The 19,675-nt window shown below is 34.7% G+C and overlaps 1 protein-coding gene across 1 annotated transcript; it reads left to right on the forward strand.

Moving 5' to 3' along the window:
- Positions 1-12,477: 12,477 nt before the first annotated feature.
- LOC123666895 (putative nuclease HARBI1) lies at positions 12,478-17,956 on the forward strand. The gene is made up of 9 exons (XM_045600915.1): positions 12,478-12,695; positions 13,045-13,224; positions 15,270-15,516; positions 15,616-15,705; positions 16,335-16,571; positions 16,686-16,882; positions 17,024-17,156; positions 17,305-17,446; positions 17,529-17,956. Exons 1-9 carry the CDS (start codon positions 12,478-12,480, stop codon positions 17,927-17,929), a joined length of 1,845 nt encoding a protein of 614 aa, XP_045456871.1. The 3' UTR covers positions 17,930-17,956.
- The last annotated feature ends 1,719 nt before the right edge of the window (positions 17,957-19,675 follow it).

Raw genomic sequence — 19,675 nt, forward strand, 5'->3', positions numbered from 1 at the left:
TTTTATGGTGGCCAATTGTTAGATTGGTTATCTAACTTGAACAAAAAATGGTTTAAAGAATATTTTGAGTAACTTTTTGCTTTTGACTTTTGACCGGTTTTATAATGCAAATACTCCTTTGTGCGACGCACCGAGAACGCATGCACACGAGAGAACCTTCCTTGTGACACTACGCGACTGGCTCGCCCGCCACACAAAGAAATCGTAACGTCAACTGCCGTTGTGCCGCTGCCCGCGTTCTATGGTATATTATGTAGGTAGGTGTAACGTCACCTATGTTGTGTACTTATAATATTCTGATGTGACAGTACAAGCTTGAAAGTGTTTGTGTTATGACAGTAGGAACATATTTTAATATACCTGCATCGGAAAAAAGGCGCCTATCTACGTGGTGGCAAAGAATTGAAAAAAGAAATGAACGTAAATAGGCGTTGTGTCGAATTACGTATTCACTAAATCACGCAAATAGACGTACTGTCCATGAAAGTGTTAAGTTTTCGTTGTTTGTTATTTGTTAAGTTTTTGTTGAGATTTGTTGTTGTGTTGAACTTATTTGCTATTTTTAACCGACTAAAAATGCCGCGAGGAAAAGGCAATACTTTGAATAGATAGTCGAGAAATATGGTGTACAACGTGTTTCAATATTTTTCAAAAGATTTAAAAATACTCGAAGCTTACAAAAAAACGGCCGAGCAACAAAGACGTCTGTATCGACAGTACAAAGAATTATAAAAGAGAGTAAATCTTCGCCGTTTCTAGTGGTTTTTAGAACCCCTGATAAAAAGAGACCGCGCCGTAACACTGCCTCTGACGTTGACGACTTTGACAAAGGGGTAATTAAGTGATGTATTCATAACTTTCATTTAATTGAAAAAGAATTACCAACTTTAGAAAAGTTACGAGCAAAATAATGTCAAGATATTAACTCTAAAGGATCCAAAACAAGTTTGGGTCGATTAATAAAAAATATTGGATTTAAGTGGAAATAAACAGAAAATAACCGAAATATTTTAATAGAAACATCAGCTATTCGGTTGTTACGAATCAATTACCTAAAAAAACTCCAAGAATATCGAAGACAAAATAGACCAATCATTTATACTGACGAATCGTACATCCATGCTACACATGCAAAATCCATGGGCTGGGCTGACGGTTCTACGGCAGGTTCAAAAAAGCCCATCTCAAAAGGCCAACGTGTCGTAATCGTTCATGCCGGGTCGGAGGCTGCATTTGTGCCCAATGCACTATTAACTTTCAAGTCGGGCACAAAAACAGGAGATTATCATGACGACATGAATTTCGAAAATTACCAGAAATGCTACCGGAAACGAAAGAACTGTCGTATCTCAACCTGCCGGAAACCAAGGAACTGTTGAGCCTCAATCTTCAACTTCTGACGATTTCAAAATTAACCAAAACAGCCAAAAACCTGGCTCTAACCGTAGATCAAAATTCACGCGAACACAACGTCAAAAAAATCGCATTGAAGATGAGTTTGTCAGAGAAATACTGACTTTCTTTAAAGAGAATGCAGTTATACAAAACGACGATATGGCGTTTTTCTGTTCACTGTTGCCGATTACTAATACTTTTTCTATCGAACAAAAATTAATGTTTCGTCAAGAGGTGCTACAAAAAGCCTTCGAAATTTCAAGGCTCGGCATAGACCGCCCAGGAACATCGCATTCTTTCACTTCATCAGATTCGCAACATACAGATTCTGTCACGTTGTACCCAGTAGTAAAATCTTCTTTTCAAACATTGCCAGGTCAGTCAAATATCGAACAGTCATATTTGGTAAAGGAACCCTCTTCTAATATCGAACAGCCGTATTTGGTAGAGGAACGGCCCTCTTCTTAGCAGATTTATATACAGACAAATGATTCATCCAATGAAAACTGTGGTATAAACGATTTTCTCACTTTCAATAAAAAAATGTATTTTTGTTTAATAAATGTTGATAAATAATTTTGAGTATATTATTATTATTATAAGTACTTACCTTAAAGTCACAGCCAATCTTTCAATAGGCTGGACAGAACTCGAAACATACTGGAATGTTTCAAAGTATCTTGTAACCTTGCTTGTAGTTCATCGAAACTTCTGATTGACATCTTGAAATAATCAAAACACTTTTCTTCGTCTTCTTGCAATCTCGAAAATAGTTTGCAGAATTCGCCTTCAAGTAACCGTTCTACAAGCATTGGGTGAACATGATATTTTCGCCGCCTTCTATTCCGTCGTTTGCGCAAAAAATAGCGTGCACATATTAGAGCATTTACAGAAAAAATATTCATTTTTTATGTGAACTGTACAGACGCGACGCAGTTCGCCGTCAGCGTAGCACTGAATCCATTTTCGCTACCGACGGTCAGGACGTACCGTCGGTCGAGGACGGTTTCCAGCCTTAGACTAAAAATTAAATCTGGTGATGAAATTTTGCGACAACACTTAGAAAAGGGGCAAAAAATGCTCAATATACGTCCCCGAGAATACAAAATGAGATTTTAAACATATGTGGTGTCCTAATAAGAGAAAAATTGGTTGATAACGTTAGAGCCGCAAGTGCCTACAGCATTTTAGCTGATGAATCAGCTGATATATCTGGTACTAGCAATAGGTCTTCGATATTACGACCAAAAGAAAAAATGTTAAGGAGGAATTTATGGGTTTTGTGGAGTTGCAAAAAATGGATGCCCAAATGATAGCTGCTGAAATTAATGGATTTATCAATACACTAAATATTGACGCTAATCAATGCGTGGGACAGGGCTACGACACATGTACTACGATGGCGGGAAAAGATGGCGGAGTCCAAAAAATATTGAGAGAAAATTATAAAAAGGGTTTATATTTTCACTGCGGCTGCCACAGATTAAACCTTGTTGTAAATGTCTTAAATAATGTTTCTGAGATCCACAACTGTATTGGAACCGTAAAAGATACGATAATTTTTTTCAGGGAATCGGTTTTTCGTCAAAACTATGCACCGAAAATACCATTGTTGTGTGTAACAAGATGGTCCCATAAATACCAAAGTATTTCGATGTTAAAGAAGCATTTTGTCGAAATTGCAGAAGGTTTAGAAAAGCTTTCTCGGGAAGGTAATTCTGGGACAAGAACAGTAGCTTTCCAGTTATCATCCGCTATCAGCCAAACCACATTTATATTATCTCTATGTATTATAGATAAGTACAATTGTCTGCTGCAACCCGTCGCATACATATTACATTCTAAAACGCTGGACGTAATAAGATGTGCAGAACATATACAAACCATAGCCACTGCAGTTGCAGAAAACAGGCGTTCCGCAGAAAAAGGGAGTGAATATTTAATCAAATCAGCTGAAGAAATTGCTACAGCTTTGAACCTTGAGCTGCGTTTACCTAGAACAGCAAACCGTAACAGAATAACAAAAAACGTAACAAAATAGGGCAAATCAACCAGCTGCTTCCCTTAGCAAATACTTTCGTCGCTCGTTATACGTGGCTTATTTGGATTCGTTATCATCTTCGTTAGAGGCGAGGTTTGGCAAAGACCATTCACCAGCGTTTACTCTTTCATTATTGCACCCTGCTCATATAATTAAAATTACAGCTCCAAAATTACAAAAATGTATAGAGGAAGTATCTGAATTATATGAAATAGAAGGGATCACATCTGATGCCGAACTATGGCGCACTTTTTGGATAAATAAGCAGAAGCAGGACTTTGAAACTATTGAAATAACAGAGTTAATACAAGTAGCAGATCTTTTTACCCGAAGGTGAAGACAGCCTTAGAAAATTTACTGGCAATGCCTTATTCTACTGCTACAATTGAAAGGTCATTCAGCACACTCAAACGCGTAAAAACGTGGCTGAGATCGACTATGATCGAAGACAGATTAAATGGGCTTTGTAAGCTAAGTGTACATACAAAGTTCGTTAACGCTATAGGCGATTCTTTCACGAAAGACGTCATAAACCGATTTGCTGAAGACTGTTAAAATACTGAATACTGAAAAGAAATAACTGTTAAAATAGCTATATAATTAAAGAATTTAAATAAATAATTACCTATTTTACTTTATGTTTATTTACTTGACTAGGTGCTTATTTGAGTTGCTTATACGAGTAAAATTTGATTTGCCCCCCCCCCCCTCCCCTGGCCCAGAATCCGGGTACGGCCATGGGCGTGGGTATTAATTAATAATCACGTTACAGCATTATTTGATATCGAATCGATCACTAAAGAATCTTCCGTAGCATTAAAACGCACTATTGACAATTAAACAAAAATATTAGGGCACTAAGTTCACTAGGTGAGCCTGTTAATAGTTGGGATACACTTTTAATACACATAATAGGGAGAAAATTAGATTTTAAAACATTTAAAAAGTTAGAACAGTTTAAAGGATCCTTAGATAAAAATAAATTAATTTCATTTGAACAATTTATGGGTTTCTTGCGCAGCCGTGCTGATCTTCTTGAAAGTGTAGAATCATCACGTCCCTCTGTTACTAACATAAAGCCAAATACTAAAATAAGGGCTATAATGTCAACAGAGAAGTTCAATCCGTCATCTTCACTCGATTGTCAAAAATTACAGTGGCGATCATTCCTTAAATTCGTGTCCTCAGTTTTTAGCACTTAGCGTCAGCGATAGAATATCGTTATTAGGCGCGTCCACACAGATCGAGCAGCCTCGCGAGGCATTTGCCGCGCGAGGAAACTATCCCCAAACGAGCGCGGCAACCTCGGTATCATCGCGAGGCTGCCGCACGCGTTCGTTCAGTTGAGAATTAAGACATCATTGCACCACACGTACGTGTTGCGGTGGCAGCTGTTGCTTTTATCCTTATAAATAGGATTATAAAAAAGAGAAGACAAGAAAAACTCAAACGAAGACGATATTGGATCCAGGCTTTATACAAAAACAGATTATTATATAATGGAAACGAACTGTACCAAGAATTGATAAATGACGGAGTGGAGAAAATTTTGCACGCATTAGTACAGAGGAATTGGATCTATTGTGTTCAAACTTGCAAAGCAGACTTCGAAGAAATGATACGAACTGGCGTCGAGCGATAACCGTGAGAGAAAAGATACTTTTGACATTACGGTTCTTAGCGACAGGAGATTCTTATACCAGTTTGCAGTATCTCTTTCGCATTTTCAAACAATCTATTTCGAAGATTGTTCCTGAAGTTTGCGATGCCATCATCGAACATTTAAAGAATCATGTAAAGGTAAGTAAAAAAAAAATACCAATATCTTGTCAATTTAGTCCAATAACTTTAATAGAATTTTAAAAAACCATAAAAAGAAAGAAAGGTGAAATTAATTTTAATTAGTGGCTCGCATTGTGTTTTAGTATAATTAGGAGGGAGAGGAGGAATGTCTGATAGATTTTGAAAAGTCATCGGAGGAGAAGGGGGAGGAGTAATGTCTGATGAATTTTGAGAAGTTATCGGAGGGGAAGGGGGAGGTGGAATCTCTGATTGAATTGGAGAAGTCATTGGAACGGTGGTAATAGATGGTTGAGGAATTAGTGGTGAGGGGAAGTCGGATTGTTATAAGATGAAGCATGAGAGCTAGGACGTTGCATAGACCCAGCATAGCTTGTATAATAGCCATATTGTTGATAAGCTCCTGTGTCGGCTTCATATATTATTCCACATATATCTTTTTTTTACGTGCGCCAGAGTTACTTGATCATATTTTCTCAATTCGTTGGCTATGTATTGTCCAAATGCCGAGTATGAGTCACAAGGCGGTGGGGTTGGCTGTGGTTCAGTGCACTGCTGGAGAATCCTGAAAGCTTCAGAAAGAGTTTCATCCGATAAATCGTCTGTGTCTTTCGCTGGTCTTCTTTTGCTTCGTTTTCTGGATCTCTGGTCTTGTGTTCCAACTCTAGATTGTGTGTTATTGTTGCCATCTTGTTGTTGTTGCTGATTTTCCATAACTTGAATGTTGTTGTTGTCAAGTGAAGGGTCTTGAGCATGTTGTTTTACAGTCTCCCATAAACAGTGGCAATGACTTCGATAATTATAAATCATTTTCAAGTATAGTTTTGTTTGCCTAAGTAGATGATAATTACAAGTTTTTATATGTAAACGTTGGGAGTAAAGGACGGATTTCGGATGGAGGTGTATTTAAAAATACAAAATTATACCAAAAACTTCAAAAAAGAGAACTTCACATCCCATCACCCACAATTTTGCAAATACCGTACTATCCTAAAGTACCCTTTTATATATTAGGTGACAAAGCTTTTCAGGTAAATGAATACACCATGAGACCTTACGAGGGTAATCCAGAAAGAGGTTCAAAGGAAAGAGTTTTTAATTATAGACTCTCCAGAGCACGAAGAGTTGTAGAAAATGCTTTTGGACTGTTAAGTTCTGTTATCGAGAGAGTTATCGAGAAAAACATTTAATTTTAAAATTGATTTTTCGGAGATAAACACTTGTCATTTAATAATAAGTTGTACTCGGGAAAGGATTCCCTTTGTGATTGAATGATAATAGTATTTAAAGAATGCTCTAATTTTTCGAGAGAAAAAAAGGGCGGAAGTACTGAACGTGTCTTACATATTTGAACAAAACGCAATACGTAACAAACGCAACGATGTAGTCTTGAAATTTTTTAAAATGGTTTTAAGGTAAGTGATTTAATAAGTAATAATTATTTACAAGCTTTGCGCAGGTTCATGTCTAGAAGAGGAAAGCCAATAAATATCTACTCTGATAATGGTACGTCATTTGTAGGCGTTTATAACGATCTTTCTAATTTTTTAAAACGTAGCTGTAACTCTTTAGCAGAAGATGTTGCGATTATGTGCCCTACCTCACTTCAATTGTGTCCTGCGTAGCTTCAAAAGCACGAATTTTGGTCGAAAATGTGAACACAAAAACAAGGTACAAACAAGAACACAACTTGCTTCAACAGCACAGTAGCAAAATTTACTTAAGGCAAAAAAATAAATTTTGCTTTAAAAGGGGGCTTCCAAGGAAGGTGTTCAGCCGCCGTTGTTTCGTTTAACACGAAAGCTGCAGTATCATCGATCCAAACTGCTTTAACAGGTAACACTTCTGGAGGTTAAGCTAAAGAAATTGAAGAAAGCGGTGCAAGAAAACTAAAATGTTGCCCTATAACGTACAAATTAACTCCCTAACTGTAGATATAATCGCTCTAGCTCAGGCTGGTTTGACGACAATACTTTTAAAGACTGGCTGAAAACCGTGGCTTTTCATACTTCAGCAATAAACCTGCAAAAAAATATTAATAGGAGACAACCTTTCTTCGCACCTGTCTTTAGAGGTAATTAAAAAATGTCAGGAACATAACATACATTTAGGTATTTCTGCCACCGAATTCAACCCACCTGACACAGCGACAGCCTGACACTCGATATAGCCTTTTTTAGACCTATGAAAATTGCTTGGTGTAACATCCTTTTCACATGGAAAAAATGCGCAGGCCTGGTACTGCCTACAATACCGAAGAATGTATTTCCGAAATTACTCAAGAAGTTACTAGAAATAATGGAACCAAATACAAAACAAAATATTTTAGCCGGATTTATGAAAGCGGGAATAAGTCCTCTAAATAAAGAGTACGAGAGTAAGTACTCAATATATTGCCTGGAAATAACATAAGACACGAATTTAGTATGGAATAAAAAGAAGCAATCGCTGAATCAATTTTGTCATTATTAAAAGAAATGCGATATGGATCGCATAATACCGGAACTATTAATAAGTCGAAGAAAATAAACGTTATACCTGAAAAACTGTAGAAGATAGTGAATATACAGGGTCTCCGGTAATTAATGGATAACCCTGCAGGTGCTTGTGGAGGAGCAAATGGGCCAACCCAGAAAAAAATAAATAATTCTATCTGCAACGGTCTAGGATTTATTTAAAAAAAAATTTAAGTACGAAATTAGATACCTTTGTTTAAACTTTTGGGCACTACGGCTGCAAATTCAATAATAACGAATTGATTTTCTCTGGAAATAACCGTAGATAATCGGCTTTGCTCTCGCGCATTACAAAATATTTCTAGACACAACTGTTTCTTTTTTTTAAATACTTAAAAATAAAAAATAAAGTATTCGAATTTTTTATTATAAAGTTTGAGCACCTGCGGTATAAAAAAAACGTAGGGGAACCTAGGTGGCCCATAGTTTAAAAAACATGCCTACTTCATGAAGTTTCTTAATAATAATGGTATTTTACTCAATTTTTTTTATTGTCAAATTACCGAGTTATATTGCTACCTGTGTTTCTCTAGCCCTATTTTTCTTATAACCAAAACAAATAATAAAATAAGAATTTTATTTCGAAAATCAATGAAAGTGCATTTTAGGGTGATTTGGGTGTTTTTAATAATTTAAACAACAATTTCAAATATGTAGTTTTATAATAAACGTTCGAATTGTTTGCCACCTACTCTAATATAGGCTCTGAATCAGCGGGTCAACGAGCAATCGTGGTGAAATACTGTGTGGTTACGGATGCTGTTCAGATCGGATCTTGATGCTGTGTTTTGTTGTGTTGTGTATTCATAATTTAATTTCTAATATTTGTTAGATAGTAATAATTATTAATCCTTTGTCTGATAAAACCTTTATGTTATAATTCTTTAAAAAAAAAACAATAAACTTGTCTTTGGCTCGCCCGCTACTCTGTGCTCTGTGGTCAAGACAAATTGATTAAAAAATGGCTTTCATTTTCTCCAAAAATTAAAATTAAAAAACAAAAATACAACATGGTAGCAGAGCGTGGTTCCTATAAACGGAAATTAAAAATAAAAAAAAAAGCGTTAAAGTAAAGTGAAAATACAATAACAACCAACTATAAAAACATTAAAAAGTTTAAAAGTCGGCGTGTTTAAAGATGGAGGAAAAAGATTCTTTATCGCGTATACAGCAACTTACGAATGAAAAAACGTTTATACTATGGAAATTCCAAGTGGAAATCCATTTGAGAAGTAACGATTTATATGAAATTGTGCATGATGGCGATGTTACGCCAAAAGACTCGAAAGAAAAATTAAAAAAAGATGCACAAGCCCAGAAAATTATTACAAGTACAATAGACAGAAAACATTTACCACTTTTATTGTCATGTAAAACCGCATCAGAAATGTATAAAAAACTTTGCTTCATATTTGAAAAGAAAAGTGACCAACAAAAGTGCAATACTTTACAAGAATTTTTCCAATATTCATACAATACCAAACAGGACATGACTTTCCACATAAGTTCGCTCGAAAACCTAGTGTACCAATTAAACTGCTTGGGTGAAAATATCAACGATAACATGCTCATAACAAAAATTATATCAACATTACCAGAAAATTACCATAACTTTATAACAGCATGGGAGTCGACAGCAACATCTGACAAAACTACTAATAATTTAATTTCAAGACTTTTGGCCGAAGAAAAACGTTTAACAACTTACTACTACTGAACTGTACTACTACTGAAAATATTGCTTTTAAAGCCAACAATAAAAACTTTAAAAGAAATTCTGTACATTTTGCAAGAGAAATAATCATGAAGAAAATAATTGTTTTTTCAAGAAAAAAGTAAAACCTTGCTCTATTTGCAAGAAAAATAATCATGAAGAAAGAAACTGTTTCTTCAGGAAGAATCAGGTATCTTTTTTGGCTACCGAAGAAACTTTTGTGTTAGATTCGGGCTGTACAAGTCATTTGACCAATAAAAATTCAATTTTAAGTCATGAAAAAGAATGTAATATTGAAATTAAAACTGCAGAAACAAATAACACTATCAAAGCCACTAAAATCGGTAAAATTAAGTCTGAAAACTGTAACTTTGATGGCGTGCTATATGTTCCTAAACTAGAGAAAAATTTGCTGTCAGTTAATGCTATAGCGGAGAAGGAAGGAGTTGTCATATTTACTAAAGATAAAGTAACAATAAAAAAGGATAATAAAATAATACTACAAGGTGAGAAAGATAAAAAAGGTTTATATAACATAAATATTAACACAAATACTGAAGAAAATGTCTTAATTTCATATGACAAAGAAACCGCAGAAGATTGGCATCGTAGATATGGTCATCCTGGAAAAGAAACATTAAAAAATATTATTAAATCAGTAGAAGGGATAAATATTACCAATAAGGATATAGATACACTTACCTCAACATGTGATATATGTATGAAAGCAAAACAAACCAGAATTCCATTTCATACTCGACAAAAATCTGAAAGAATATTACATACAATACATACAGACATATGTGGACCTATTTCACCTGAAACATGGAATAACAAGAAATATGTATTAACATGCATTGACGACTATACAAACTATACTCAAGTTTACCTATTAACTAACAAAAGTGAAGTATTTGTGTACTTAAAACAATATGTACAAGAGGTAGAAAGACACACAAACCTTAAAGTCAGTGTCATACGATGTGATGGGGGTGGAGAATACTCCAGCAATAACCTGAAAGAATGGTGTAAAAACCAAGGAATAAAAATAGACTATACGGTATCCTATACTCCACAACAAAACGGTAAAGCTGAACGTTTTAACCGGACCTTGATGGAAAAAGTACGAGCATTACTATGTGAATCGAACATGAACAATGAAATGTGGGGTGAAGCAGGATTGTCAGCAACTTATTTGTTAAATAGAACTCCACGAGACGGTCAACTAAAAACTCCTATAGAAATGTGGACTGATAAAAAACCAAATGTGAAAAATATACAAATATTTGGCTCAGAAGTATACACAAAAATATTAAAACCGCTAAAGAAACTTGATGAAAGAAGTGAAAAGCTCATATTGGTTGGTTATGCTCCAACTGGTTATAGACTCTGGAACTCTGAAAATAGAGAAATAATAATAAGAAGAGATGTAAAGTTTGTAAAAACTAACAACCAAGAAAAATGTAATCCTATAAATGAAGAAAATGACATAATTGAATTAACAACAAGCTATGATGAAACTCAAAATAATGAAAAGGATAACATACCAAATGAAATTCAAGAAATAATAAATGAAGAACAAGGAACATCTAATGAAGAAGATATATGTATACCAAATAATACAGCAGACACAACAAACACAGACATACAACCAACTACATTTATACAATGTAATAAAGAAATTACACCTGCTCCAGGAAAAAGACTAAGAAAACCACCACAGAGATATGATGATTATGTGATGATGACATACAGTGAAGCGATTAACGGTGAAGACAAACTTAAATGGCAAAAAGCTATTGATGATGAAAAAAATCTTTGATTGAAAATAAAGTATGGAAAATTGTAAACGAAGAAGACACTAAAGGTAAAAAGATTCTAAGTAATAAATGGATATTGAAGATAAAAGATGATGGCACCTACAAAGCTCGCTTAGTAGTTCGAGGATTTGAACAACGAGAGGGAATTGACTATCATGAGATTTTCAGTCCTGTGATAAGCAGTAGTCCTTTAAGAATGATTTTAGCTATAGCAGCCATAAACAATTTTAAAATTAAAACATTTGACATTAAAACTGCATTCTTATATGGCGAATTAAATGATGATGAAGAAATCTATATGTACACACCAGAGGGAATGAGTGCTAAAGGTATATGCAAACTGCAAAAAGCCCTGTATGGCATGAAACAGGCACCTCTAAAATGGAATAAAACATTTACAAATTATTTGAACAGTCAAGGCTTAGTACAACTTGCAACTGAACCATGTATTTTAAATAAATGAAAATAACACAATATTCTTAGGTATTCATGTGGATGATGGAATAGTAATTGGAGAAGACGAAAACGAAATAGACAAGATCATGACAAAAATTGGTAAAAGATTTATAACCAAGGTAAATAATAACCCTAACAAATATGTTGGAATGGAAATAATGAATAATCAAAACGAGTTAAAATTAAAACAAGAATTTTTTGTAGAAAACATATTGCAAGATTACGACATGATGGGATCAAAAGTATCAGCAATACCTATAGAATCAAGTAAAAGAGTAGAATCTGCTAAGAACACTGTATTTCCTTACAGAGAATTACTAGGAAGCTTAACATACATTTCAAATAAAACCAGACCCGACATAAGTTTTGCTGTAAATTATTGCAGTAGAAAAGTAGAAAATCCAACAGATCAAGATGTTCACAACTTAAAACAAATTCTAAAATACTTAAAAGGAACAAAAGAGAAAGGACTAACCTATCCAAAAGGAAAAAGAGATATTGAGATAACTGCATACTGTGACTCGGACTATGCAGGAGATACTGAAACAAGAAGAAGCACTACGGGATATATTCCTTAGCAACTGTCCAATAAGCTGGTGCACAAGACGTCAACCTATAGTAGCACTTTCCAGCACTGAAGCGGAATACATAGCTGCGGCTGAATGTTGCAAAGAACTTCTATACTTAAAATCAGTAATTCAAGAACTTTTGAACTCTAATAGTGTTAAAGTGACAATGTTTGTGGACAGTCAAAGTGCGATAAGAATTATTGAAAATGGAGTGATAAATAGACGTTCAAAACACATAGACGTTCGCTACAAATTCATTCATGAAAAAGTGAAAAATGGTGATGTGATAATTAAATATTGTTCATCAAATGAACAAACAGCAGACATTTTCACAAAAATATTAGCTAAAGTTAAATTTATCTATCATACAAATAAGATTGTTATGTAAGTTACATTTAAGGAATTTTGTTTATGCTTAAAACTTATGTGTTAGCCACTTATTACAAATTGTTTACTTAAATTCATTCTTTTACGTTTGTAAAACCGCTGTACAACATATTATAAAAGACAAAGGAATTAAAATTAGGGGAGTGTGTTAGATAGTAATAATTATTAATCCTTTGTCTGATCAAACCTTTATGTTATAATTCTTTAAAAAAACAATAAACTTGTCTTTGGCTCGCCCGCTACTCTCTGTGCTCTGTGGTCAAGACTAATTGATTAAAAAATGGCTTTCATTTTCTCAAAAAATTAAAATTAAAAAACAAAAATACAACAATATTTTCAATTTCAGAACAAAGCCGCGGAAAAATTTAACCTCGACAATGCGTGTAGCAGAAAGGCACAACTCCAGCGTGCTCTGCGAGCTCGAGAATCAGAGAAAGGAGCAAGAAATGCAGCTCAACGAATTTGAATTGCAGAAATTCGTAGACAAGAATCTCAAGAACACCGTGATAAACGCCTGCGACAAAATGTATTAAGGACAAGAACTGCGACAACAGAATATAGCCAGATTTAGAGAACTCGAAAGAACGAGGCAACAAACCAGTCGCGCATTAACACGTACATCATTCTTTCGCCTTGCGTTCGAGTATGAACCAGACATTAATTACTCTGCACATTCGAAGATTACAATTGGTGCGATGGATAAAATATGCCAATATTGCCACGCGTTGAAATTCCGAAATGAAACAACCGGTATGTGTTGTGCATCAGGAAAAAATGTATTGCCACCTCTTCCTACTCCACCGGAACCTTTGAAATCACTTCTTGCTGGTGAATCAGACGATTCAAAATTATTTTTACGTAAGACACGTAAATGACAATGGGCCCTTTACTATGGAAAAATACCCCACGGCGGACAAAGCTGAAACATATCTCAATTGAAAGCTATTAACCTATAGTTTTGCTTAGCAAAGAGGCATTATTGTGGCGTATGGGAATATCGAAATATTACATTTATAATTCAGTTATAGTGATCGTATTATTTTAATGTTTTGTACACTAAGTAAATGTTTAGTACTGTATGTAGATATATTTTGTGTTATTTGACGACTAGCTTGGTATAGCGGTTAAAATGGCAAACCTAAGAAGTTGTGGTTTATAGTCTTGTTAAGTTAAGCAGTACTCAAGGAGGACCTATACAAGTGAAAGAAGATAAACAAAAATAGTAGTTTATTATGAGTCATAATCTATGATATAATATATTATCCAAAAAGGCAGCTGGCGTGAGATTAACATTTTCTTCATGTCTAGCCCAAGAGAGGTAATATACCATGCATGCGATATGCGCACAACAACCTACCGTTCGTTGTCCATGGATACACGAGCAATAGTATCCCTGCAATCCTTCGTATCCATTTCTCGTGGGATCAATTAAAATATACGTGTAGTATTATCTCAATCGCACTTGCCCGGATTGGATTCGGCCTCTTATGAGCGTTTTATTTTCTATCATCTCTGGATGTCGATGCACTTCAACCACCACCTTCTACCACCCACCGGCATATTGTAACTAATCTAGTTTTATTTGCTTCAATGGTGGTTAACTGTTCGCCAAATCTTCTAGTGGGTGACATGTGCGCTTGAAATCCACACTCTTTTATGAAAGTTATGGCGTCACGAAAACCTCTATCAAGAATAAATGCGTCTTCTGGTCGGAAATACCACTGCAGTCCAAATTCAGATTCAGGTAACAAAAGGTGACGTAGAATTGTCGCGTCGGCTGTTGTTGCTGCGTATGGGTCATAAACGTCGATTATATGTCCATTTGAACATACTACTAAAAAAGGTTTCAATAAGTTCCTGTATTTGTGAAGACTATAAGTCTTTCTTTGAAATAAAAAGTTCATGCTTTTTTGCAGATAGATGTATGTCCCATCTAAAACAATAACAGCGTTTTGACCTTCATTTCAAAAAAATATATTTGGAATTGTGAGATTCCTTGCTACAACTTCCTCTCTAGTTAAATGATCAAGCCCAATATGAAGAGGGACGAAGTCTTCCGTCAGACATTGTCTGGCTAATCTAAGTTTTTTATCCAAAGTTCTTCTAGATATTTTAAACAATGTTGCCAATCGCTCATTTGGTTCTCCAGTCCTTATTTTTGCCATGCCAAACATGTTTTAACTGTTATAGGCGTTTAGAAAAACAAACATTATGATTTATTAATAAAATAATAAGAGAAAATACTAATTATGAAAATATCATTATCTCAGCTTTCCCATTAGTTATGGGAATAAAAAATACACAGTTGTGAATTCCGTAACATTATCTAAAAACTTTTATAAGTTTCGTTTGTGTCCGCTAGTAGGGCAAAAGTGGGGAAAAAAGATCCCAATGTCTTTTAATTCTTGCCTTCACATGACATCTTTTGGTGCAACTGAAATTTGCGATTTAACATCTGATGGACGTAATTTTGAAACGACATTCAAAATCCAAAAGTGTATTATAAGATTGGATCACTTATGCCGATGCCTGATGAGGATTCAAAGTTTCTTCAAATTTATTTTATGGCAGTTGTGAGGATCGTGTTTCAACTAGGAGCCTGCATAATTTTATAGAAAAAGCAGAAGAAAGAGCACTTGTGGAATCATTGGAAGTTTCTTTCGAAAATTATAATCATCTTGTTCAGTTATTGAAAACAGTATCGCCACAATTGTTAAGTGACAAATGTCAAATGGTTATCAAAGCCGACAAAGTACCATCTGGGGAACATGCTGGCAGGTTCAACGCGCCTACTGTAGATGAAGTTGCTATTATTATGGTTGGTGATCCATCTAAAAAAAGAGACATTTGAATCACACGTCGAGATAGAACTGTTAATGTACTTTCAGATGTACATCGTTCATATGACGCACTTCAGTATCCTTTGATATTCTGGCAAGGACAAGATGAATACCACATCAACATCAAACAGCGTGATCCAGCCACTGGTAATGAAACAAATAAAAACGTTAGTTCAATGAACTACTATGCGCACCGATTGATGATTAGATTTAATCAAGACAATTATGTCTTTCGATATCGTCAGCTGTACCATCAATACGTTGTCGATATGTACGCTAAGATCGAAAGCTAAGATAGAACGTTTACGATTAATTAGATTCAATCAGGCTAAATTATGATCAGAGGAATACATCCATTTACGAGATGCTATCATCGGAAACGTCGAAGAGAACTTAAGCACCAATAATATTGTATTTTGCCCTCAAGCTACATAGGCAGTTCACGGAATATGCAAGAATATATACAAGATGCGATGACTTACGTACGTCGTTATGGTCGACCTGTAGGCTTACTCTTGAAACTCAATCCTATTTGAAATTTAGGATTGGGATCGAGAACTTGTCAATCGGTACTCTTGAACTAGTGCACTAGCGCACGATTTGACTCAATTTCAGTGGAATTTTATGTAACTAATAGAAATTGGGATTTCACGATCTTATACATTTTTTGCACTCTTGACAATATTTTGACGTCGACATATCGACTTGGAAATCGTGTTTGGGATCGAATTTACTCGTTTCAATAAAGTTAACTTTTTAGTGTTCGATTGTGTATTTTAAAGTGTTTTTTATTAAGATAATGGCACGACTAGCGCTTATTTTTAACATATTAGAGAACTCCAATAGGATAGATATAAGACAAAGGCGGAATCTTAGAAGAATGGCGCGTTATGCCGATAATGCCTTCGCCATGAGTAATGAGTTTAAAAAATGTTATCGCTTCAGCAAAGAGTTGTTTGAAATTCTACATAACGATTTGGTGCCGCTGTTACCAAGAACTACCCGTCGTAGCGATATATCTACGCGTTATAAGGTATGTCAATAGAAATATCTTCCTCTAAAATCTCTATATCCTATCTTCTCGATCTCTCTTTATCATTATTCTTTTACGGCCTCTGCGGGATACTTATAAAATATATGTTAATAGGTTTTAGTGGCGCTTTCATTTTACGCCACGGGAAGCTATCAGCGTTTGGTGGGAACTACGCACGGAACGCTGATGTCACAACAATCTGTGTCACGAGCCATCAAAGAGGTCACAAATGCCCTAAATACAGATGTGATTGTAAATAAATGGCTCAAATTCCCACAAACCCGTCGAGAAAGAGACCATATTAAACAAAGGTAATAAAAATGATTATTATTATTTATTGGTTCTACATTATTCTTCACAATATGTGATACCTATCTATTCATATAAATCAAATAGGTGCTTATTGTAATCTATTTGACTTATAGAGTAACAAGTATTTGCATTAATTTCAGATTTTATGAAAAGTTCCAAATACCATCCGTAGTTGGTGCTATTGATGGTACTCATGTAGCTATCATACGTCCAGCTCAAAATGACGAGAGGTTTTACAACAGAAAAGGATTTCACTCAAGAAATGTTTTAATTGTAAGTTGACTCCTGGGTTCTATAACTGCATAATTTAGTTTTAGTAAAGCTTTTTCTTCTATATTTACTGTTGTTGACATAGTAAATAACATAAATTTAAAAAAGGAATTTTGAATTATGATAAAAAAATTTGTTCTTTCCTTTTTAGATATGCGATGCAGATATGAATATTTTAAGTGTTGATTCATCTTTTGGTGGAGCGACTCATGATAGTTTTATATTAAATCAACACCCTGTCAAAAGCTACCTAATAAATTTATTAAATTCAGGGGAACTTGTTTATTTACTAGGTAAGTCTTAGTTAAAATCATAAGAGAAGTGATCAATTGTTTCATACATAAATATTAAATTGCAATAACTATATGTTTTTAGGTGACTCTGGCTATCCCCAGAGAAATTTTTTAATGACACCTATTTTGGATGCTCCGGCTAACTCACCAGAAGAGCACTATACCAATATGCATTGTGTGGCACGCAATATAGTGGAGCGTACTATAGGTGTATTAAAAAATAGGTGGAGATGTCTTCTCGGTCACAGGGTCCTTCACTATCATCCTAACACAGCTGCTAGAATTATAAATGCTTGTTGTGTTTTACACAACATTTGTAATAAAGCAAGCTTGAGTCAGAATGACAGTGAGGATACTATACCATCTTCAGTAGAGGAAGACAGCACCCAGGAAATAAGTAGGCAGGATCTTCCTGACTTAACTAGAGGCAATGAAGCTAGATCTCGTTTGGTGCGTGAGTTATGGGCTGCGAGGCGTCATTAATTTTATAATTAAACTCTTGTTAAATTATTATTTGTTTTTATTTGCCTATGTATATTTTTATATTGTCAACAATATCACAATCACAGTTTTTATTAAAATAGAACTAAATACTTAACAATTATCTCTTTATCCTCTTTTAACCTAAGATAGCAATATTTAAATATAAACCACAATATTTAAGTCTCTAATATTTAAGTATAAATCACAGTATTTAAGTCTCTAATATTTAAATATAAATCACAGTATTTAAGTCCCTAATATTTAAATATAAATCACAGTATTTAAGTCTCTAATATTTAAATATAAATTACAGTATTTAAGTCTCTGATATTTAAATATAAATCACAGTATTTAGGTCTAATATTTAAATATAAATCACAGAATTTAGGTCTTTAATATATAAATATAAATCACACCAGTTGGTTTAGTAAATATTTAAGCCTATGTTTATAAAACTAATAATTAAAATAATCAAGATGTATTAATTTGTATGTGGTCTATCAGAATTAATTGCTTGAGCTATTATTTGGGCAGCCTCGGTTACTGCTGCTGCTAAGTTATTAATAGCAACAGCCACTGATGATATATTATTCACCGCTTCTCTCAAGGCCTCGGCTGTCACAGTCTCAGCTTCCACTCGTTGCCGTTCTATGGCAGCAAATTGGTTGCGATCCTCATTCAAAGAAGATCTTTGTCTTGCCCGAGATCGCCGACTGTTTGATGGTGCTGACCTCACTGGACTTCGTTCCCGTTCACTTGATATAGGCATTTCATTCACTGTGAAAATGTATTTGATAACTGTTAGATGTCACGTACTGTAATACTTATGTTCATGAAAGAAGGGAAGGGAAAGATTTACACAAATGATTTATCCACCTAAGAAACCAAAATACGTTACAAACCTGCTGTCTCGGAATCTACTGTCTCAGTAGCAGAATCAAGCAATATATTATTATCTAATACAGGAGTGACTGCCACAGTCGGAGTTACTGGAGAAATTACTTTGTTTTCCGCTGAAACCTACAATATTATGAAGTAAATTAAAAACTCAGTTATAACATCCAATAAAACAACAATTAAAATTTTATCATTAGATTGATTTAAAAATAATAAATCAATAAAATAAACTTCAACAAAGTTACTCTGAATAAGTAAACTAACATAGAGAGTTGAGGTTTCTTTAATAGAGTAAAAAAATAATAGCTTAAATATGTATGATACAAAATATGCTACAGATTCGAATCCTATATGCACATACAAATTTACTACTTACTTGTAAAAATGAACCCATGTTTAGTGTGGGGAATGGGTTGATGGCCACATGGCTGTCTCCTGCAGCGAATTCCAGGCCACCCATGACAGCAACTAACCTTTGGTCAATCGGGGTCAGAATTGGCAATACCTCCACAGGACCACCACCAGTGCGACTCATGGATCGTACATGCTGGCCACAAATCTTTTTCAAGGCACATTTTTTATCAGCCCAATACTAAAAATATTATTATTAATGTAGCTACTGAACACACACATTATACTATAATAATTATTACTATTATATTTAAAATCACTGCACCTTTGCCCAGCCTCTTCCATCTTTTTGTGCTCCGCCTAGCGCATTAAGAGCTGTCGATACTTCTTCCCATTTTCTTTTAGTAGTAAACTTGGCTTGGGCGGTGCGTAGCAGACCTTTGGCAATCCCTGGATTTTCTTCTAGGAAATCTGCCAAACCCTCCATTTGCTGAAATG

Source organism: Melitaea cinxia, chromosome 27 (assembly GCF_905220565.1).
Source record: "Melitaea cinxia chromosome 27, ilMelCinx1.1, whole genome shotgun sequence".
NCBI lineage: Eukaryota > Metazoa > Arthropoda > Insecta > Lepidoptera > Nymphalidae > Melitaea > Melitaea cinxia.

Bases quoted from the DNA above. Each gene is read 5' to 3' on its own strand.
- LOC123666895 (XM_045600915.1), top strand. From the start codon at position 12,478: ATGTTTGTGGACAGTCAAAGTGCGATAAGAATTATTGAAAATGGAGTG. The intron at 16,572-16,685 runs GTATGTCAATAG...ATATGTTAATAG, and splicing joins ATATATCTACGCGTTATAAG to GTTTTAGTGGCGCTTTCATT. The intron at 17,447-17,528 runs GTAAGTCTTAGT...ATATGTTTTTAG, and splicing joins GGAACTTGTTTATTTACTAG to GTGACTCTGGCTATCCCCAG.